Raw genomic sequence first — 24,329 nt, 5'->3', positions numbered from 1 at the left:
ATCAAAGAATTTTTTTGGATTTTTGAGGCATTTCTGCCTCAATGTTAAAGTATAGGAAAGTGTAAAACTGCTCTGAAAAACGCCAGATCAGAGCGGTTTTCCAGGCGTTTTTGTTGCAGAAGCTGTTCAGTAACAGCTTTACTGTAACAATATATGAAATCTGCTACACAAAAACGCTCCAAAAACCGCTAGCCATGTTTAGAAAATCTCACTAAGGGCCCATTCACGCTAGACCATTTTGCCGGTGATTTCGGCAAAATGCTCAAGTGCTAGCGCTTTTAAAAGGAATACTTAAGTCGTGTAAAAAAAGACTTTTACTCACCTGGGGCTCCCCTCAGCCCCCTTCAGCTGAACGGTGCCCTCGGCGTGTCCCTATGATGCACCAGGACTCGCCGGCGGCCACTTCCGGTTTGGCTGTCACCGGCCGACAGGCTGTGAACGCGGCTGATTATCTGCGTCCCCGGACGCAATAGCATTATAGAGGGCGCTATTGCGGCCGGGGACGCGGGTAATCAGCCGCGTTCCCGGCCTGTCGGCCGGTGACGGCCAAACCGGAAGTGGCCGCCGGCGAGACCAGGTGCATCAGAGGGACACGGCGAGGGCACCGTTCAGCTGCAGGGGGCTGAGGGGAGCATCGGGTGAGTAAAAGTCATTTTTTTTTTACGTGACTTACGTATTCCTTTAAAGCGCTAGTGAAATAATACCCTATGGGCCCGTTCTCACTTGGGCGATTTGCGTTAATCGCGGGCGATTAACGCAAATCGCCAAACACAAACGTGTAGCCTGCACCATTTCCAGGCGATTTCCCGGCGAGCGCGTTTAGTGCTATAGAAGCGCTAATTGCGATCTCGGAAAAATCGCTGCACTGTCCAGTGATTTTTCTGCGTTAATCGCGGAAAAATCACTCCCGCAAAACGCCGGTGGTAATCGCCCGCGTTTTGCGCTTTTAGGTGTGAATGGGGCCTAAACATGCCTAGAATCTCTCTGAAATCTGCTTCAAAAACCTCTAGTGTTTTTGCGGATCTGCTAGAGGTTTTGGTGTGCTCTGGGCCTTATGCTGCGTACACACTGGCGACTATGGTCGTTTGAAACAGCTAATTAACGATCGTTCTGCCGACAATCTGGGAAAAAACTTTACCCAACGATCATTAACACGAACGACAAAAGAACAACATCGGGAAGATGGAAATATCCAACCTGACGGATCATATCTACCGACAATCGTTACAAAACTATAGTGTGTACAGACATCGGCCGAGAACGATCGTTACAAGGGCCAATGCGCCTGCGTTGAATTCTGCCCAGCTTTAGTACTTCCTTTGTAGCACAGCCGTAAAGATTGTTACATTGCTCATTTCAATTAAACTTTGTTTTCAAGTTAACAATTATATATTTGTATCTATTGTAACTCCATGTCAGTGGGTTTTTTTTTATTTTATATATATATAAATATGTACGCAACATTTCCTTCTGATCGTTCTTTCCTGCGAGAACGATCGTTAAAATGTGTATGAAAATCGCTGCATCCCATCGTTGCATACCAATCTTTCCAATATCGTTCGTCTGGTAACTATCGTTCCTTGTAAACGATAGTTATCGCAAGTGTGTACGTAGCATTAGAGCATTCAGAAATTCAGGTTAACCATTTTATACAGTACTTTCTAATTAAAAAAACAAAACAAAACAAAATTGTGTAGAAATATTTGCGAATGAAATTGACCTATACATGTGTGTGACAGCTTACAAAGCTTGAAACAAGCCTGAGGTTGTTGTGGTATGAGTGCTACTTGGCTCATGATCCTTGACTTAGGATAATAATCTGTTCCAGAAAAATGTGCCATGTTACGGAGGGATTCTGTCTTCTAGTTATGTGTATTTTTAAGGTAGTTTCACAAGATCTCTTTTGATTTAATCGACATGCACTGTACAATTTTTTTTTTTTAATTTTTTTTCAAATAGACATTCGATCAGACAAAACGTCTTATCCATCGTAAAATGAAGTGTATTTAAAGAGACACTGAAGCGAGACTAAATCTCGCTTCAGCTCTTATATATAGCAGGGGCATGTGTGCCCCTGCTAAAACGCCGCTATCCCGTGGCTGAACGTGGGTCCCTTCACCCCCAACCCACCTCCCACAAAAGTTGGTCGCAAAGTTGGTTGTTGAATTTCTCTTCCTGGAGGCAGGGCTAACGGCTGCTGCCCTGCCTCCAGTCGCGTCTATCAGACGCGCATCGCCGCCTCTCCCCCGCCCCTCTCAGTGAAGGAAGACTGAGAGGGGCGGGGGAGAGGCGGAGATACGCGGCTGACAGACGCGCGTGGGGCAGGGCTGCGGCGGTTAGCCCTGCCCCAATGCGGAAGCGCTCCCCCGCATTACGGAGGGGATTTGGGGGGACAGGGACCCCGTTAAGCCGCGAGATAGCGGTGTTTTAGCAGGGGCACACGTGCCCCTGCTATATATGAGGTCTGAAGCGAGATCTATTCTCGCTTCAGACTCTCTTTAATGACTGATCCTCAATATTGGTCTTTATTTTGTCATAAAATAATTGTAGTATCGATCGAAAAAAATGAGTGGTAACTGACTGACTGGTGTTTGCAGCTTTAAGGTGGCCACTAACGATCCAATTTCTAGCGAGAAATCGGTCGAGCGATCAGATAATTCAAACCAATCTTTGCTTCCTGTCTATCGCAACCAACTACAGAATCCAAATTTTGGTTTGACCAAAATCCAATTGGATGACTATATTTTTTTTTTTTATAATCGTTCGTAATCGATTGTGCCCATCAATGGAGATTATTTACAACCAATCCGATCAGAATTTTTGATCGCTCGAATGATTTTTCGCTAGAAATTGGACCATTAGTGGCGACCTTTAGATTCTTTTATTATTGTTGGGAGGGGGTAGGCGTGGGGGTGCTTAGGCGTCATGTAGGGCATTTGTGTAGGGGGCGAAGGCTGCTTGGGCATAAGGTAGGGTGATTGTGTGGGGGGACTGTTAGTGTTAGGTGTCAGGTAGGGGGGGGGGGGGGGGGGAGGGGTGGTTATGCATCAGGGGGAGGATTCAGTGGCGTAGCTAAGCTGTGGGCACCGGTGCTAGTTTTACATTGAGCCCCCTTCCAAGCTAGATAGATCTATATCTATCTATCTATCTATCTATCTATCTATCTATCTATCTATCTATCTATCTATCTATATCTCTATCGCACCAAAACCAATCAAGGACATCCACAGTGTCAGAGGTGCAAGAAGGGGATGGGGAAGAGCTTGTTAATGATTACCACTATTCAAAGTATCTATAGAAGTGATTATTACCCACACAGGACCAAAAAAGAACAAATACTGTAGTTGAGGGAGGGGCCTCCTCTGGCCCAAGGGCCCCGATGCGGTCGCAACCTCTGCACCACCCCCATTGCTACGCCACTGGGAGAGTTCTGTGTGAGAGTAGGGTTAGGTTTAGTTGTAGTAAAATATCGGTATTTTATACCGATATTTTACAATCCTTCACGACATTCTATCGGTTTTCTTGGCTGCCATATTTCCAGGTGTCCTTTGGTATTTTGTAGGCACATCTACTGAAGTCCTGGAGGTGCATCTAACTACCTATACTGAGGGAGGGGCAACCTAATGGAGGGGCCCATATAAGAGGGAGGGGATAATGTACCTATCATGAGGATATGGAGCACATCTACTATCCATAGTGAGGATGGGGGTAAAACTGTTACTGGGGCACCTCTTGCTACCTAATCTGGTTACTTCAAGGGCCACTATTGCAAAAAAAGTAGTCAGTTAAAATCTGACAGAACCAACAGGTTTAGGGCTAGTCCATCTCCAACTTCTTTTTCAACAGCATCTCCTGAACAGCAAAGTCTAACTGACAAAATAGCAAGTGGAGTAGAGAGGCTGGCTTTTATCTTACTATTTTGGCAGTTAAACTGCTGTTTCAGGAAATGCTGTTCAAAACAAAAAAAAATCCTCAGACTCCCTCATGAGGAGATTGACTGGACCAAAACCTGTCAGATTTTTACTGCCTAGTTTTTTGGGTGATGGTGGTCCTTTAATACTGAATCTGGCTTATAGTGGGGGGAGGTGTTACCTCATGCTCGGGGGCAGCACTATACAGTGGCCCCCCAGCTGCTCTGTAGCCTCCATATGCAGTAATGTTATAAGTCGCTGCTTGTTTCAGTCTAGCTGAAGGTGACAGTGTGAGGAGTCAGTGATGGCATGCGGCGGGGTAATGTCAGTGCAGGGGGTGGCTGATCACGCACGGGGCACGCAGCGGACACGCATGGGGTGAATACCGGTGAATGGAGGCCACTGCGCAGCTATTAGGAGCATTACTGCTGCAGCACCCTCCCCTTGTGGGCGGAGCTATGCAGATCAGCATGGCGGGGTATTACAGCATAAGATGGCCCCTCCCATGTGGGCGGAGCTATGCAGCTCAGACAGGCAGACACAAGTAGGCGTGGTACTACGGCAGGCGCTGGCCCATCCCATGTGGGTGGAGCAATGCAGCTCAGCCTGGCGGGCATATGTAGGCGGGTTATTAGTGCAGGGGCTGGCTCCTCCCACGTGGGTGGAGCTCTGCGGCTCTGTCGCTCCGCTGCTCGTACGAAGTGTTTCGAGCAATCAGAGGAGAGGAAGGGGCGGGGCCAGAGTGAGGAGGGGGCGTGGCTGGTGTGACCGGTGCTCTCCATTGATCCCCGGTGCTGAGTCCGCTGTGTGTCCGGCCATGGCTGCAGCAGAGTCGCCCCGGGAGCTGACGCAGAACCCGCTGAAGAAGATCTGGGTGCCGTATAACAACGGGCTGCCGGTGCAGCACAGCGCCCAGAGGAGAGGTAACCCGGGGCTCTGTATATATCATGTGAGTTACCCCTCATCCATCACATTATACAGGAGGAGAGGTAACCCGGGGCTCTGTATATATCATGTTACCCCACATCCAGCAGATCTATCCTATCACATTATACAGGAGGAGAGGTAACCCGGGGCTCTGTATATATCATGTTACCCTACATCCAGCAGATCTATCCTATCACATTATACAGGAGGAGAGGTAACCCGGGGCTCTGTATATATATCATATGTTACCCCACATCATCCATTCATCAGATGTCACAGTGCACGGTGCCCAGCGAGGGGTTACCCGGGGCTCTGTATATATCATATGTGTTACCCCACATCCAGCACATCTCACAGTGCCCAGAGGAGAGGTAACCTGGGGCTCTGTATATATCATGTTGCCCCTCATCCATCAGATCTATCCTATCACATTATACATGAGGAGAGGTAACCCGGGGTTCTGTATACATCATGTGTTACCCCTCATCCATCACATTATACAGCGCCCAGAGGAGAGGTACCCCGGGGCTCTGTATACATCATGTGTACCCCACATCATCCATTCATCAGATCCATCCCATCACATTATACAGGAGGAGAGGTAACCCGGGGCTCTGTATATATCATATGTTACCCCACTTCATCCATTCATCAGATGTCACAGTGCACGGTGCCCAGCGAGGGGTTACCCGGGGCTCTGTATATATCATATGTGTTACCCCACATCCAGCACATCTCACAGTGCCCAGAGGAGAGGTAACCTGGGGCTCTGTATATATCATGTTGCCCCACATCCAGCAGATCTATCCTATCACATTATACAGGAGGAGAGGTAACCCGGGGTTCTGTATACATCATATGTGTTACCCCTCATCCATCACATTATACAGCGCCCAGAGGAGAGGTAACCCGGGGCTCTGTATACATCATGTTACCCCACATCATCCATTCATCAGATGTCACAGTGCACGGTGCCCAGCGAGGGGTTACCCGGGGCTCTGTATATATCATATGTGTTACCCCACATCCAGCACATCTCACAGTGCCCAGAGGAGAGGTAACCTGGGGCTCTGTATATATCATGTTGCCCCACATCCAGCAGATCTATCCTATCACATTATACAGGAGGAGAGGTAACCCGGGGTTCTGTATACATCATATGTGTTACCCCTCATCCATCACATTATACAGCGCCCAGAGGAGAGGTAACCCGGGGCTCTGTATACATCATGTTACCCCACATCATCCATTCATCAGATGTCACAGTGCACGGTGCCCAGCGAGGGGTTACCCGGGGCTCTGTATATATCATATGTGTTACCCCACATCATCCATCCATCCGATACTATCCTCCTGGCACATACAGTGCATCTATCCCAGCGCAAAGCTCAATCATCAGATTCTGCTACAATGTTTCCCAACGTTCCATTCCCGGGATCGCTACATTGTGGCCACTGTGCAGAGATCCCTATTCCCCCTCAGTGCTGTATGTATATGTATAGTATATATGGGGGGCACTGACATATATATATATAGGATCTGCATGGAAAGGGTGGGGGGACTGGTATGGATCATATACAGGATCATGCGTATCTATACAGGTACTACATGGAGAGGGCACTAAGATATATATATATACAGTACATTCAGGTGGGGGGAGGATATCATTATTATGTATTTATATAGCACTGACCTCTTCTGCAGCAGTTTACAGAGTACATAGTCATGTCACTGACTGTCCTCAGGAGCTTACACTCTAATCCTACCATAGTCGTACTAGGTATCCTAAAACACACTGCCTTTATATATTTTATCGTATACTACCCCTCCTCTTGTTTCCCCCCATTCCCTTTAGATTGTAAGCTCGCAAGGGCAGGGCTCTCTCCCCCTTTTGTGTCTTGGAAATCATTATACATTTTATTCATCATGTTACTTTTATCACTGTTATTACCAATTCTGTATTTTGTATTCTGTATGCTGTATCATTCTTTGTATTGTGTCACAATTATGTATCTTGTATATTGGTGTACACCATTGTCTGTATTATTATGTGTCCCATGTTTGTTTCTTACTTTGTACAGCAACACGGAATATGTTGGCGCTTTATAAATTAATAATAATAGTCCTAGTGTATTGTCCAGGGCTGTGGAGTTGGGACAAAAATCTTCCAACTCCTCAGTTTATGAAACCACGACTCCGACTCCAGGCACCCAAAATGGCTCTGACTCCGACCCCTCGACCCCGACTCCTTAGTCTAATACTTAACAACTCTAATACTTAATAGCTGTGGATTATGTACAAAAATCATCCGACTCCTCAGTTTATGAAATCAACGACTCCGACTCTGGGTGCCCAAAATTGCCCCGACTCAACTCAGACTCCACAGCCCTGGTATTGTCCTACCATATTCTTATTATTATGTATTTATATAGCACTGACCTCTTCTCCTGCAGCACATTACAGAGTACATAGTCATGTCACTGACTGTCCTCAGAAGAGCTCACAATCTAATTCTACTATAGCCATAGTCTAATGTCATGCCATATTATTATTATGTATTTATATATCACTGACATCCTCTGCAGCACATTACAGAGTACATAGTCATGTCACTGACTGTCCTCAGAAGAGCTCACAATCTAATCCTACCATAGCCATAGTCTAATGTCCTGCCATATTATTATGTATTTATATATCACTGACATCCTCTGCAGCACATTACAGAGTACATAGTCATGTCACTGACTGTCCTCAGAGGAGCTCACACTCTAATCCTACCATAGCCATAGTCTAATGTCCTACCATATTATTATTATGTATTTATATAGCACTGACATCTTCTGCAGCACTGTACAGAGTACATAGTCATGTCCTCAGAAGAGCACATTACAGAGTACATAGTCATGTCACTGACTGTCCTCAGAAGAGCTCACAATCTAATTCTACTATAGCCATAGTCTAATGTCCTGCCATATTATTATTATGTATTTATATATCACTGACATCCTCTGCAGCACATTACAGAGTACATAGTCATGTCACTGACTGTCCTCAGAAGAGCTCACAATCTAATCCTACCATAGCCATAGTCTAATGTCCTGCCATATTATTATTATGTATTTATATATCACTGACATCCTCTGCAGCACATTACAGAGTACATAGTCATGTCACTGACTGTCCTCAGAAGAGCTCACAATCTAATCCTATCATAGTCATAGTGTAATGTCCTACCATATTATTATTATGTATTTATATAGCAGTGACATCTTCTGCAGCATATTACAGAGTACATAGTTATGTCACTGACTGTCCTCAGAGGAGCTCACAATCTAATCCTGCCATAGTCTAATGTCCTACCATACTCGTGTGACCATCATAGTGTAGGGACTATTTTTAGAGGGAAACCAATTAACCTATCTGTATGTGTTTTTGGAATGTGGGAAGAAATTGGAGTGCCCGGAGGAAACCCATGCAGACAATGGGAGACTTGAGGATTTTGAGTTGTATCTTCATTTATTTTGGACACTTCCTGCAGATCCGACTAGCTTCCGATTGGATGGTTTATAGATTGTGCGAGTGAGCGGGGTGGTGGACCGCCATTCACCTGTCAGATTTCTTGTGAATTCTGAAGCTGATTGCTGGTTGGTAGTCCGTCGTCGAGAAGTGTTTGCAGAAGTTGGTGGAAGTCGGTTGTTAGTTGGCGATCGTTCATTACAAACTACTTTTGTCTAGTGTCTGTACATCACTTTGGATCTCAGCAGACATTTGGTCTAATCTGATATTCAGAGGAGCAACTGGACATAAATGACAGCTGTAGGAGGAGGCTGCCATTTTTAATGCTTTTTAAGCAATACCAGTTGCCTGGCAACCCTGCTGATCTACTGTGTTTGGCTGCAGTAGTGTCTGAATCACACCAGAAACAAGCATGAAGGTAATCTTGTCAGATCTGACAATAATGTCAAAAACACCCGTTCTGCTGCATGCTTGTTCAGGGGTTATGGCTAAGTATTAGAGGCAGAGGATCAGCAGGACAGCCAGGCAACTGGTATTGCTTAACAGGAAATAAATATGGCAGCCTCCCATATACCTCTCGCTTCAGTTGTCCTTTAACGCCGCTGGGACTTTTTAGAAGAGCAGGGTGAGCCATGTTTCAGCTTCACCCTGTGCCCAAATTTCCCAGCGCCATTTTTTGAATATATGCAAAGGGGACACAGTGGATTGAAGGGCATTCAAAGTGAGAGGGATAAGGAGGCTGCCATATTTATTTCGTTTTAAACCATAGCAGTTGCCTGGCAGTCCTGCTGATCTCTTTGGCTTCAGTAGTATCTGAATCACACACCTGAAACAAGCATTCAGCTAATCTATACACACTTCAGTCATAGCACCTGATCTGCTGCATGCTTGTTCAGGGGCTATGGCTAATATGGCAGCCTCCAGGTGTCCTCTAAGCTGCAGTGCACTAGTAAATGCTGTTACATTTTGTCTGGTCTTTGTATGTCCATAGATGTCTGAGGGGAGGAGCCTCCCACACCAGCTTTTATCTTGGAGGAAAACACTTGAGTGACACAAAAATGCAGACAGACCAAATAGTTTCCCCTGGGCAGGCTGAGCAGGGCTGGGCTTGGAGGAGGTCTGTACAGGCGTCTGATCATTGCCCAATCTGACATGAAAGCATACCTGAAGTGAGAAAACCTAAACGTGTGTTTATGAACTTGCCTGTGCCCCCTCCGCTGAGTATGGATGTTTTTTCCCCCCTACAGTGTTATTAAGGGCTTATTCACACTATGTGAGTTGCAGTGAGTTTTGAGGCGCTGCACATAGTGTGCATTTTACTTTGAAGGTAACATGAGAGTCCATAGACCTTCATTTTTTCATTCACACTACAACAGTGAGTTGCTGTGCATTAAAACTCATAGAAATGCACAACAACTAACAAACCAATTCATGAATTTTTATTCATGCATTTTAAATTGGACCTGAACTCTCGCACAGGACAGAAGGAAAACAACATAGTGAAATGCACCCTGTATGCAACTTATACAACTTAACGTGCAGTCTTCACCACTGGGAATAGGAGGCACGGGTCTACGCAGCTCTGATCATGTGCGTAGCCTGGGAGTTCTAATTGATGCGGATTTAAACTTCAGAACTCACATCTCTGCTGTGGGGAAATCATCCTATTTTCACCTGAAGAACATTGCAAAAATCAAGCACCTCATCCCCCCAGAAGATCTGCCAACCTTAGTCCACGCCTTCATCACATCCCGACTGGACTACTGCAATGCTCTCTACACTGGCCTTCCAAAAAAGGACTTGTACCGCCTACAGCTGATACAGAATACTGCTGCCAGACTGCTAACCAACCAACCCCGTCACTGCCACATAATGCCAGTCCTGCACTCCCTTCACTGGCTACCTATAGAATGGAGGGTCCTATTCAAGATCGGCCTACTGACATTTAAATCCCTGAATAATTTAGGCCCTGGATACATGAAAGATATGTTGCAGCTACATAGCAATCCCTGCAATCTCAGATCCACAGGTTCTAATAAACTAGTCATACCCAGAGTCCACTTGGAAACTTTTGGTCCCAGAGCCTTCTGTCATGCTGCCCCTACGTTTTGGAACTCCCTACCTCAACAGATCAGGACAGCTCCATCCCTGGCCGTGTTTAAATCCAGACTGAAAACTCACCTGTTCAGTTTGGCATTTGCAGAAATATAACTTTTGTTGTGTGAATACTTCATCCTACTACCAATTACTGAATCTGAGAGAGCCTAAGCGCTTTGAGTCCTATGGGAGAAAAGCGCTATAGAAATGTTATTGAATTGTATGTATTTAGAGAGTTCAGCCTGTCTAATTCCCCCTCATCTGTGTCTAATCACAACTGTAATTTGATCTCTCCCCTGTGCCACCTGACTGCTAAGGCCGAGATAAGCTCATTTGAAAGCACCAGATGTTAATGTCTGCTTCCATGAAAGCAGGAAGTAGACACACTGCAGATTTATTGCAGGATTTGTATCAGCTGTAACAAAGAAATGTTTTACTTTAAAGAGAAACTCCGACCAAGAATTGAACTTTATCCCAACCAGTAGCTGATACCCCCTTTTACATGAGAAATCTATTCCTTTTCACAAACAGACCATCAGGGGGCGCTGTATGGCTGATATTGTGGTGAAACCCCTCCCACAAGAAGCTCTGAAGACCATGATCCTGGCAGTTTCCTGTCTGTGAACCTTGTTGCATTGTGGGCAATGGCTGTTTTTAGCTGTTTCCAACTGCCAAAAAAGCAAGCAGCAGCTACTTCCACTGACATCACCTGCCAGCAGTAAAAATTTGGCCATGTGATAAATGTCAGAATGTAAATCAGGGAGAGGAAAGATTTTACAATGGGCAAACACTGACTAAAACCTTTATACATAATTATTGTAAAAATGAAGCACTTTTTCATTACATTATTTTCACTGGAATTCCTCTTTAAAGGTGGTGATGTTGCGTATCTTTTAGAGCATGAGTTATGAGTTCAGATCCGCTTTAAAACAGAAGGTATTTGCGATTATTCAGGTTGGAGTGAGCTCCTCCCCCTAGTGTCTCCACCCCACTACCGTCTAGATTATAAGCGTACAATGCAGGCTCCTCCCCTAGTGTCTCCACCCTACTCCCCTCTAAAGGTTATTATGCTGTTGCTTATCTTTTAGATCAAGTCCTGAGTTCAGGTCCGCTTTAACAAATGACTAGTGTGAATGAGCCCCTGGCGGTGATCCCACTTGAGCTGACGGGACATTTTTTGTCAGTTCACTGCTAAATTGACTGTGAACGGCTGCTAATATAAATAAATAAATAAATAAATAAATTATAAAATTTTATTATTTTTTTTTTTTTAATTTATTTTAGCCGTTCACACTTGTAGTTCTGCGTTCGATCCATTGCGGTAAGCGGGCCAGGTAGGTGCATTCCCCATATAGCCAGTGGGGGTAACGCTTCTGCCCTGGGGTCCAGCCGGACCACAGCAGACCACCAGAGCGGACACTACACTCAGTCCGGCGGCAGATGGGAAGCGAGCCTGATCCAGCGTTGTCTGCAGGTCAGGGAGGTGGCAGCTGTCCTGAAAAGCACTTAGAGTACAAAGCACCTTTATTGTAGCGGAACAAACACTTCTGATAACAGGACTGTGCTGAAAGGGTCAAAAGAAAAGGAGACTTGGGACTGTACAACCCCTGCCCCCCTTTTATTGAAGGTGCCCATATATCAGACAATGTATGTTCAGATCGACCAAGAGACAGATCTCTCGCTGATTGAGGCTCCCTGCACACTGCAAATCCGTTTTGCGATTCCGTTTCCGATTCTGATTTTCAATTCCGATTTTCCCTGAATACATTCAACGGAAAAACTGATCAAAAAATGCAGCATGCAGTAAAGTTTAAAAATCGGAATTGGAATTGCATGCAATGTGCAGGGAGCCTAAAGGTGGCCACACACGATACAATAAAATGATCCAATTTTACGGCAATTCGATAAAAATGATCGTATCTCCGGGAAAAAAACAAGTTTTTTTTTTTTTTTCAATCGACTGAAAAATCCGATTGGATTTCCCATTTTCTTCGATTTATATCGATCCGGAATGCCAGATATTTTTCTTCAATCTTTCTGAAGATTGTATGGTGTGTGTTAGATTGTCAATTTGATTAATATACACACCCTACAATTTTGTCAATTTCCAATCATTTTTATCATAATTGGGGAAAAATTGAACATTTTTGAAATGTTACAATCCGTCAGAAAAATTGATTGCAATTCTTGAATTGAACATATATTAAAAAAATGTATGGTGTGTGTGTGTGGCCACCTTAAATCTGATCAGAAAGAGACCTGACCACTGGCCATACACCGCAGGCCGATCTACTTAAGCATGAAATCTCTTGAAAATGGGCCTTGTGATACTGCCGCCTTGACGTCCCCCCCCCCCCCACTGCAGCTATGTTTTGCTTCCAGGATATGTCCCGCCAACTTCCAGGGGTTGTATGACGCAATAGCCAATCGGCACTCAGGTATAGTTTAGTATAGTTTACTTTTCCTGCTGGCTCTGCGCTTGGTCCACATACAAGGACTGTGCGTTCCATCACATTCGTGACTCAGCCCGATATCGCGCACAGTTACTCTGCCGCGCACCCGGTCGACGATGCCGGTCCTACATCTTGCACCCGACAATCGATAAATTGCCAAATTGCCTGAAGTATGGCTACCTTTACTTTTTTTTTTTAGTGGAAGTTTTGGGGTAAAATTCCATATCCTTTAAACCTTTTGCATTTTTGTACTGCGTTGGGATTCAATGGCGTTGCTCTCTTTTAACTGCCGTATTAGCTCCTCATGATTGCTGTGCTGGAAAAAGATTATCGCCATTCAAATCGCATATATGAGTTATCACTAACAGAGTGATTCCCCCCCCCCCCCCCCACGCACACACACCTCTCTGACTGTGGTTGTCCCCTCCCCTGCTTACACCTCTCTGACACTGCAGCTTTCCCCCCCCCCCCCTGCTTACACCTCTCTGACACTGCCGCTGTCCCCTCCCCTGCTTACACCTCTCTGACACTGCGGCTGTCCCCTCCCCTGCTTACACCTCTCTGACACTGCAGCTGTCCCCTCCCCTGATTACACCTCTCTGACACTGCGGCTGTCCCCTCCCCTGCTTACACCTCTCTGACATTGCGGCTGTCCCCTCCCCTGCTTACACCTCTCTGACACTGCCGCTGTCCCCTCCCCTGCTTACACCTCTCTGACACTGTGGCTGTCCCCTCCCCTGCTTACACCTCTCTGACATTGCGGCTTTCCCCTCCCCTGCTTACACCTCTCTGACATTGCCGCTGTCCCCTCCCCTGCTTACACCTCTCTGACACTGCGGCTTTCCCCTCCCCTGCTTACACCTCTCTGACACTGCAGCTTTCCCCCCCCCCCTGCTTACACCTCTCTGACACTGCCGCTGTCCCCTCCCCTGCTTACACCTCTCTGACACTGCAGCTGTCCCCTCCCCTGCTTACACCTGACACTGCCGCTGTTCCCTCCCCTGCTTACACCTCTCTGACACTGCGGCTGTCCCCTCCCCTGCTTAAACCTCTCTGACACTGCGGCTGTCCCCTCCCCTGCTTACACCTCTCTGACACTGCGGCTGTCCCCTCCCTTGCTTACACCTCTCTGACACTGCGGCTGTCCCCTCCCCTGCTTACACCTCTCTGACACTGCGGCTGTCCCCTCCCCTGCTTACACCTCTCTGATACTGCAGCTGTCCCCTCCCCTGCTTACACCTCTCTGACACTGCAGCTGTCCTCCATATTCATTGGTACGCATAGAATGCTTGAGGTAGCTCAATGTAAGAGTTGCACTGGGGCCCACAGCTCCTGGCTGTGTGTACTGATGTAGGTGTTCAGTATTGTGGTGCCTTGCTATGGTTTTATAGCTCTTTTAGTTCATAATTCTTACTCTATGAAGATGATTTGATGTGATAATATGCACACTCTGCCTGCAGATGTAATTGTGCTTTCACATTTACCACACTTCTGTGTAATCCATGAGGTAGGCTGAGTGATCTGAAATACAAAAAAAATTACAATAGTTTAGGGAGGTTTAATGCGGACCTGAACTCAGAACTTCCTTTCTGCTCTAATAGATAAGAAACAGCATAATAACCTTTTAAAGAAAAACATTGTTACAGCTGATAGAAATCATGTATTACATCTGCAATGTGTCTACTTCCTGCTTTCATGGAAGCAGACATAGGGTTATCATCCTGTGTTTACCAATCAACTTCACTGTCGTGGCAGTCAGCTGTCACAGATGAGGGATTAAATTACAGTTGTGATTAGTCACAGATGAGGGGGATTTAGGCTAAACTCTCTAAATACATGCAGGGTACATTTCTCTGTTTTCCTTCTGTCCTGTGCAAGAGTTCAGGTCCACTGTAAAATCTGCTAAGATTGCAATGAATGTTTTTCAACTTGTCCAAAAACTGATTTCATAAAACGTCCTTTCATGTTTTACAAAAAAAAAGTCACTTCAGTGACTGAGAAAATAAAATAAAATATAAATGACAATCTGTCCTGTGGAACCGCAGCCATCGAGTGACATTGGCAAAGCGCTTTCACACTATGCAATTTCCCGTCAGATCAATTTGTCGAATCGTCAGTTTTCATCATTTCTGATCGTTACTGCACAAAATCGAACTCCGCTGTGAGCAGATTGGACATGACAAATTGATTCTGACCATCGATCTGGCGGGCGATTTCATGCTGTGTACCGGGCGTTAGTGAAGTCACTGTTTCGCCCTTCAGTGCTTGTGGCATTGTAATCCAGTTCTGGGCATGGACCCTTGTGCAATGATTTACTTAGCATTATTTTGAAAGGAATAAGAATGCCACCAACTGTCATTTCCAGCATAATTGGTTTCCTCCTTCCGCTGAATGCCATTGGAGGAGGGGGGGGTTTGGGCGAGCATCAGGTGCTATTGAGCATTTTTGATTATTTTGCCCAGCTTGCATATCTAAGCCCCAATTTTCTCCATAATTCCTGTCTCGGAGAGTCTCTCTAGCTGAAAGGAGGTCTCTTATTTGGTCCACTCCTCATTAGATGTATGATAAGTTGTGTTGGAAGGTTGCATGTTGGCGCACTTGCTGCTTCCAGGAATAAAACTGCCGTGTGAGGTGAAGTTGCTCGTCAGTCACCGTGACACTGTCTGGCCAACAGACTGTCGTATTTGGGGGCGGTGTCACGGTGACTGTCGTATTTGGGGGCGGTGTCACGGTGACTGTTGGGATTTGAGGGCGGTGTCAGGGTGACTGTTGGATTTGGGGGTGATGTGACGGGATTTGGGGGCGGTGCCACGGTGACAGTGGGATTTGGGGGCGGTGCCACGGTGACAGTGCGATTTGGGGGTGGTGCCACGGTGACAGTGGGATTTAGGGGCGGTGCCACGGTGACTGTCGGATTTGGGGGCGGTGTTATGGTAACAGTCTGGTTTGGGGGCATTGGCATGGTGACAGTCGGGGTTGGGGATAGTGTCATAGTGATAGTCTGATTTGGGGACAGCTGGCACAGTGTCACACCGAGCAGGGAGCATTACCACAGCCTATCCTCTTTGTATAATGATGCAGTGTAAATGCTGGGCTCGTCCTCGCCGTGATTGCGGTAATTATGCTGCAGTTCCAGAAATAAATTGAACTTCAGATCTGCGACGCGTAGACATAAAGCTGAACGTGTGAATGACGCGGCCTCCTCTGCCGCCTGCAATTCCTGTATCGTTTTCTGAGATCTCTCCCCAGTAATTCCTTTCATTGCAGAATGACACCGACCTCATGCAGTCACTGCAGCGATTTTTTTTTACGCCCGCCGCCATTATCCTGCGTCTCTGCACTGTGTAACAATGTAACGCTACCATATAGTCTCATTGTGAACCATGCAATCTTGCTGTATATCTAATTATGCAGCAGATCAAATCCAACCGTAATTTTCCATTTTATATAATAAAGCACAGTTAAATAACAAACAAGGTTAATATACAGCCCCCTTCCTATGCCATGTGCAGCCCCCTCTCCCATGTGTAACATCCATGTACAGCAGCCCCCTCCCATTCCATGTGCAGCCCCCTCTTCCATGTACAGCTGCCCCTCCCATTCCATGTGCAGCCCCTCTTCTATGTGTAACATCCATGTGCAGCCCTCTCTTCCATGTGTTTCATCCTTGTACAGCAGCCCCCTCCCATTCCATGTGCAGCCCCCTCTTCCATGTACAGCTGCCCCCTCCCATTCCATGTGCAGCCCCCTCTTCCATGTGTAACATCCATGTACAACAGCCCCTCCCATTCCATGTGCAGCCCCCTCTTCCTTGTGCATCATCCATGTACAGCAGCCCCTCTTCATGTGTAACATTCATGTACAGCAGCCCCCCTCCCATTCCATGTGCAGCCCCTCTTCCATGTGTATCATTCATGTACAGCAGCCCCCCTCCCATTCCATGTGCAGCCCCTCTTCCATGTGTATCATCCATGTACAGCAGCCCCTTGAAACCACTCATGATTATAGGCTTCAGATTTCTATGTATAGCTTATACTGTTTTCTCATTTTCTTTTACACGATTTTTAGACCAGTGTCATTTTATGGATTTTTATTTACTAATTTGTATCCTTTTATTACCATAATCTGAGAAATATCTGGTAACATTTGTCAGTAAATGTTGGGGTAGTACAGATGTTGCCCCCCCAGTCCTGGCGTCCAATCGCCTCTCACCTCTGTTCTCTCCTGTTACCCTGCAGTATGTATGACCAACTGCCCCACGGTCATTGTGATGGTTGGCCTGCCCGCCCGGGGCAAAACCTACATCGCAAAGAAGTTGACCCGCTACTTGAACTGGATTGGCGTACCCACCAAAGGTAAGAGCCAGCCTCCTCTCTTCTCTCCTGTGCAGAAAGAAATGGGGCATTTTACCATTGACTGTACTCCCTTCCCCTCCCTTTCTAAAGAAGTTGTTTCTCACTGTATAAAACCAAACTTCTTTGGAGTTGGAGGGGGGGAGGGATGTATCTGTGCTCCAGGAATTTCCTGGATGGACATGACTTCCTGTATGATGAGGAAGTAGATAAATCCGTCCATCGCAGACAGGGTTAGCAGGAAATAAGACAGCCCTCCTCCCGCCCCCACAAATAAGGCAACACTGCTGGTATAATCACTCCACTCACCTCTGTGCTGCTATAATAAGGAAAGAAGTCCTAAGTTTTCATGTAGTCCTGTATGTACTGCAATAATCATTACATTATTGTAACCTTTTTAAAATGCAATGCAGTGGTAGAACAGTAGCACACTACACGTTTCTGTACATCAAAGCAGTAGGATTAGCCGTACTATGCCAGGGGAAAAAAACACATATATAAGTAGATAAATATTTGAGCTACTTACATAACACATGTATTGTACTGTCTATTTGATTTCAGTGAATTTTATACAGTAAATGAAGAGAATTCTGTTCCTGGTGAGAACCATGTATTTTGCCCACAGTTTGAGGCTAAATACTGATGTCATTTCTGCCCTTTACTTTTTTCTTTTCTCCTCCAATCACTGAGTTACCTCAGCCTTGCTTGTAAACACACGTGAGCAGAGGATCATGTTTCAGCTAGGCAGGGAAATAAAGGGAAGAGGAGGAATATATTATAGATAATGAGAACCCCCAGCATGCAACTGAATGGCAATGGCTATTAAAGGGCCAGTGCTCCTAAAGTATGTGATAACTCCAAATCATAACAGCAGAAAAAGTTTTGAAAGGTTTAAATGCAGGATTAGCATCTTTATCACTTAATGCACTCAGACCAGTTGCTGTTAAAATTTGTTTTTTATGGTGACAATCCCGCTTTAAAGGACACCTGACGTGAGATGGATATGGAGGCTGCCATATTTATTTCCTTTTAAACAATACCGGTTGCCTGGTAGTCCTGCTGATGTCTTTGGCTGCAGTGGTGCCTGAATCACAACCCTGAAACAAGCATTCAGCGAATCCAGTCACACTGCAGTCAGAGTACCTGATCTGCTGCATGCTTGTTCGGGGTCTATGGCTAAAAGTGTTAGAGGCAGAGGATCAGCAGACAGCCAGGCAATCTGCATTGTTTAAAAAGAAATAGATCTGTCAGCCTGCATATCCTTCTCACTTCAGATTCCCTTTAAATACTGGTGAATGACTTTGGCTTCAATTCATCAAAGGGTGTTCGATAACAAAACCCCAGTCCTTAAAATACCGCATTCGGTATTTTACACTTCACTGTGCTAATTCATCAATATTTTCCCATGTGTGGTAGAGGTTCGTTAAGTTACAGAACTACTAGGCTTCAATTCATCATAGGCTGTTAGATAACAGCAGAGTGGTGCAGAGCAGCTTGGAATGTCCCTGTGTTGTTACAAGGTGATAACAATAGAAGGCATCCAGACATCCCTTTACATGTAAAGGTGTTATAGTTACTGTTATTTATACTGCCTCTGCTGCTCTGAATCTGTCCATCAGTGTTTCTTAACATTTTATTTATTTGCCACAACGTAGATGAACTTCCTGGAGACATTACAAATGCCATGCTTGGTGATTTCACCACCAGCATCTTTGCATTATCAAACAGGGCCTGAAAGGGTTACACCACCGAAGGGAATCTGGGGATATATTTTGACCCGTTCTCTCTGCTCACTGCCTGGGGGGTCTGAAAGCTCATGTGGAGAAGCCTGTGTGACCTATCAGCAGCACTTGCAGGAGAACATGGGCTGTTTCTATTGGCTGCCTGCTCCTGCTAATCATGAAAACATTCACACAGAAGGCTTTCCAAGCCTGTAACGACAGGGGAGAGCTTGAGATAAACACCGAATGTGTTATCGAATGTGGGAACCTTGATAAATTAACATTTGTTGAGCACATGTCGGTAATTTATCTCATTGCTGTGTCATTTCAGCTTCTCATTCGGTAACAGCTTTGATGAATTAACATTTTCTAAAGTGCTTCGTTAAGTCAGCTGTTTTCAGCATTACCGAATGCGGTAATGCTTGATGAATTGAAGCCTTTGCCTTACCTTCTGGTCTTTCTCCTTCCACCAGTGTTCAATGTCGGACAGTACCGCCGGGATCTGGTGAAGAGTTTCCGGTCTTTTGAATTTTTCCTTCCTGACAACGAGGAGGGCCAGAAAGTCCGGAAGTGAGTATCTTCCTGAATGTTCCTGTGTATAAAACCACGTCCGTTAAGCGCTGTACACCTGCTAGGCTGGTTGCCTAAGAACAAAGAAATATCGGGAGGGGTATTGATTCCGTACATACTGCGGTGATCCGGACGTTCGCCACACAGCGCAGGCTATACGGATTGGCGCAGGGGCGCGGCATTGCCGTCCTCTCTAACCATTATGATGTTCCCTTTTATTACAAAGCAGCAAAATTTAGAATTGGCTTTTTGCATTACAAAACTTGCCTCCCAAACCATCAGGCAGACTAAAAAATATAAATCCTAAAGGTGAACATACATGGTACAATATTTGCCTCAGATGCAATCATTCGATGAGATTTTTACAATCGGATTGTACAGAAAGCCAAACAGTAGGAGCGAAAAAAAAGGGTCAGTTGGAATGCAGAGTTTTAGCAAATCGAATATTGGATTTTACGATAATATCGATTTTATCGATAATTACCCTTCCGATTACTTTCAATCAGATTTGCGGGATTGGATCTGAGGAAAATACTGTAGTGTCAATATGCTCTTTTTTTTTTTTTTTTTTTTTTTTTTTTTTTTTTTTTTTTTATATTGTCAAAATATAAATAAATAAAAAATATATATTCCTTAAAAATAAAAAAAAAATCTTATTTAGTCTGAATTGTTATACTGTAATTCAAACTGTAAAAGTTTGCTCTTTGCACAGATTCCCGCCTGTAAGAATGAATTACTTGGCTTTGTGTGAACTTGTCGGACCCTCGTCCAGAGATTGCTGGAGGCTAGTCCTTGTAGGACCCCCCCCCCCCCCCCCCCTCCCCTCATGTTCTTTGACCCAGATAACACACAAAGCAGCCTCTTCCCCCATCGAGCAGGATCTCTGCTATGGCAGAATGTCCTCTTTGTACAGCTTTTCTCTAGATTAATATCTCACTTGCCGGTCAGTGGAATAGCTGTGTAGTAACTCCAGTTACAGCTCAGTGCAAGCTTTATGCCGCTGTTTGGGGTTTTCAGTTCAGTATAGTATGAGCGTTTTTCAGTAACCTATGATATGACAGAATTTGGTCTTCTTAAAACAGAATTGTGATTATTCAGGTTGGAGTGAGTGTATGATGTCTTCCACAATGCATCACTGCTGAGTATGCAAATCATCCTTGTCCTGAAAGCTAACCACACCTCCAGAACAGCTGGAATGCAATGATGTGTCAGCTTAATTGTACAGAGCCACAATAATCCAACATGCATACAGACTGTTTCAGACTGGTTGATCCTCACCAGTGCATGGCATGGTGTGTTCTTGACACTGATATGTTTCCTTGTCTGCAGGCAGTGTGCCTTACTGGCTTTAAATGATGTCCGAAAGTACTTAGTGGAAGAAGGTGGACATGTAGCGGTGAGTAAATGGCATCTGCGGATAATGGGAGTAGGAGTACTCAGTGTTTGCAGCCGGGGGTTGTAGTACATGGGCTGGACTCCCTAGCAGATGGGGGTTGTAGTACATGGGCTGGACTCTTAGTAGATGGGGGTTGTAGTGTCTCAGCTGGACTCTTGGTGGATGGGGGTTGTAGTACCTGGGCTGGACTCTCAGCAGATGGGGGTAGTAGTACCTGGGCTGGACTCTTAGCAGATGGGGGTTGTAGTACTGGGGCTGGACTCTTAGTGGATGGGGGTTGTAGTACCTGGGCTGGACTCAGCGGATGGGCGGTGTAGTCCCTGGGCTAAGGACTCTTAGCGGATGGGGGTTGTAGTACCTGGGCTGGACTCTGATAGGACGGGCCTCTTGCAGGCAGACTGCGATCTGCGTTGATATAAATGGCTCCCTCTTCTCCAGACTCAATGCACAATTTTTCCATCCTCAGGTTTTCGATGCTACGAACACGACGCGAGAACGGCGGGAGACCATTCTGAAGTTTGCAGATCAGCATGGGTTTAAAGTGAGTGGTTTTTACTAAAAGCCTTTCTTTTTATCTAATTGTTGTATTTCTTTTGTGTAGCAATTACATACTGTGCAATGTTCCCTGTACCATGTAACTGATGTGTTCCCTAGCAACGGTAAGAAGTTTGTGTCCACGTAATATTTATATTTATATTACGTGGCGGAGATTGGGGCCGGCGTCAATCAGAGTATCGGACTTAGCGCGACCCTTTGATCTGAAGAGCATGACACTGTGCCTATAGGCTCCTGTAATGTAAATCCAGGCCTGGCAGTTAGGCATCTATAGGGTAGCACGATCAGACGCCGCACTTTATCAGGAATAGCGCCACCTAGCAGCAGACCTGTTTTCCCATGTGGTACTATGTCTGACATTAGACCCGTAGTGGGAAATACCATTGTCAGACAGGGAAGTGTTATATTTTTGGATGTTGCTTCTGGTTTGAAGCCACTCTGTATAGATGGTGATGTCACATTTTGGGTTCATTTAACCTATTTAGGGCCTTTACGATCTAATTTGCTTTTTCTCCGAGGAGATCCTTTTTCATTTCCTATTTAAAATAACTTTACAGCACTTTACAATTGTAAAAATATCAAAAAGTTGGTGAAAAAGTTCTGTCAGTATTTTCTTACTTGCTACAAAAAAAAAAAAAAGCGAATTGTATCTATATTAAAGGGATACTGTAGGGGGTCGGGGGAAAATGAGTTGAAGTTACCCGGGACTTCTAATGGTCCCCCGCAGACATCCTGTGCCCGCGCTGCCACTCACCGATGCTCCGGCCCCGCCTCCGGTTCACTTTGGAATTTCAGACTTTGAAGTCTGAAAACCACTGCGCCTGCGTTGCCGTGTCCTCACTCCTGCTGATGTTACCAGGAGCGTACTGCGCAGGCCCAGACCATACTGGGCTTGTGCTATACACTCCTGGTGACATCAGCGGGATCGAGGACACAGCAATGCAGGCGCAGTGGTTTTCAGACTTTAAAGTCTGAAATTCCAGAAGTGAACCGGAGGTGGGGCCAGAGCATCGGTGAGCGGCTGGGCGGGCACAGGATGTCTGTGGGGGGCCATTAGAAGCCCCGGGTAAGTTTAACTCATTTTCCCCCGCCCCCCCCCCCCCCCCCCCCTCCACCTACAGTATCCCTTTAAGCCTAGTATACACTTCCAATTATGATTGGCCGATCACTTACCAATTTTGCCACCTCCAAGTAGTATGAGGGTTTATCTACAATCTGCTCATAGTATTCAATATCTGTTTACCCTCATACTACACGGAGGAGGTAAAATTGGCCAATCACAATTGCATGTGTGTACCTGGCTTTAGTGTTTAACGCTTTTGTGTTTTTTGTCACATTTTGGTTGTGGACAAAAATCAATTTTTGCTAGTTTTTTGTTCGATGTACAAGAATGGTGCTCCTAGGCTGGGCATGGCGGAGACAAAATCGCCAGTAGAGAGAGCCATTGATGTGCTATGTCAGTTCTGAGTTGATGCAAATTTTATGTGGCTTGGAATTGGCCCAATCACAAGCTGAAGCTCCTCCTAACACAACCCGAATCCAGGATGGTATTGTATGGTTTAGTAAAGGGACAGCAGTTATTTGTTTGGCGGCCGAACGGCTCACCACAAAGGGTTAAAGTTTGCAGAATTCTCGTACTTAATGAGCGTCCTCTTTAATATGCTAATCTCCTAGCGAATGACCCTATTGTTCCTGGTAATTCTGGAACACTGTTATTATTGTTTCGCTATTGGAGTAAGCTGTGAAATCCTTCCAGCTTGTGAAAGATCTCCGCACTAAAAAAAGTTTTTTATTTTCATGGGCAGACTTTCTTCGTGGAGTCGGTCTGCGTGGACCCCGAGGTGGTGGCCGAGAACATTGTGGTAAGTACTCCGGCTGGTCTTCCACGTTTATCATCCCCTTGTATAGTGTCTGGATAGTGTAATTGTTAAAGAGGACCTTAACAGAAGGAAAAAATAGAAATGTACCCTGTATGTATTTACATTCTGACATGTATCACAGGTGGGCGACATCTTTAGTTCTGCCAGGTGATCTGTACGGAATGTTCGTATCTGAGAGTTCTATGCACAGAGGGCGGTATTGCTTGCTTGTCAGTTGGAAAAAGCTGCTATTTCCCACAATGCAATGAGGTTCACGGACCACAAACTGTCAGGACCATGGTCATGACATCACACTATGGGAGGGGTTTCACCACAATATCAACCATACAAGAGCCCTCTGATGATCTATTAGAGAAGAGGTAAAGATTTCTAATGGGAAAGGGGGTATCAGCTACTGATTGGGATGGAGTTCAGTCCTTTGCTACAGTTCCTCTTGTAGAAGTGTCTCTCCCCCTTCTCAGCCTTGTGATTTCAAAGGATCTATCTGGGCATTTGAATTGCTTGATTGAGCAATGGAAATCCTCCCCCCCCCCCCCCCCTGTATCGTCCTTGCTTCACGCAGAATAAGTGTTTCTTTTGCAAGGCGTCTGATAATGAGCTTTGTACCGCTGAGGGTTTATCTCAGCCCGCAGATGATCTGATTAATACTGATCGACCATCGACCAGACTGTGCTGCTGACATGGAGAATTATCTGACATTGATTTTTATTTGTGCGGATTATGTGCGTGTTTCTTTTTGTATCTTTAAATGTGTTCAGAGGTTGAATCCTTAAAGAAGAACTCCAGTGAAAATAATGTGATGATAAAGTGCTTAATTTTTTTACAATAATTATGTATAAATGATTTAGTCAGTGTTTGCCCATTGTAAAATCTTTCCTCTCCCTGATTTACATTCTGACATCAAATGGTGACATTTTTACTGCTGACAGGTGATGTAGCTGCTGCATGCTT

The 24,329-nt window shown here is 45.4% G+C and overlaps 1 protein-coding gene across 4 annotated transcripts in view; it reads left to right on the top strand.

The window, feature by feature from the left end:
* Positions 1-24,329, top strand: part of PFKFB4 (6-phosphofructo-2-kinase/fructose-2,6-biphosphatase 4) — a 118,670-nt gene that overhangs the window by 57,882 nt on the left and 36,459 nt on the right. The window contains exons 1-6 of one of the 4 annotated variants that reach the window (XM_068251976.1): positions 4,663-4,834; positions 17,143-17,259; positions 19,451-19,547; positions 20,877-20,943; positions 21,410-21,484; positions 23,304-23,360. In XM_068251976.1, coding sequence (XP_068108077.1) covers positions 4,729-4,834; positions 17,143-17,259; positions 19,451-19,547; positions 20,877-20,943; positions 21,410-21,484; positions 23,304-23,360 — 519 coding nt within the window. In that variant the 5' untranslated portion in view covers positions 4,663-4,728. Of the gene's footprint in view, positions 1-4,662; positions 4,835-6,031; positions 6,044-17,142; positions 17,260-19,450; positions 19,548-20,876; positions 20,944-21,409; positions 21,485-23,303; positions 23,361-24,329 lie in introns of those variants that run through there. The other 3 variants (XM_068251979.1, XM_068251980.1, XM_068251977.1) reach the window with 3 other exon arrangements.

Source organism: Hyperolius riggenbachi, chromosome 9 (genome assembly GCF_040937935.1).
Source record: "Hyperolius riggenbachi isolate aHypRig1 chromosome 9, aHypRig1.pri, whole genome shotgun sequence".
Lineage (NCBI taxonomy): Eukaryota > Metazoa > Chordata > Amphibia > Anura > Hyperoliidae > Hyperolius > Hyperolius riggenbachi.
The sequence above is the reverse complement of the archived record's forward strand: the minus strand, read 5'-3'. Positions and strand labels throughout refer to the sequence as shown.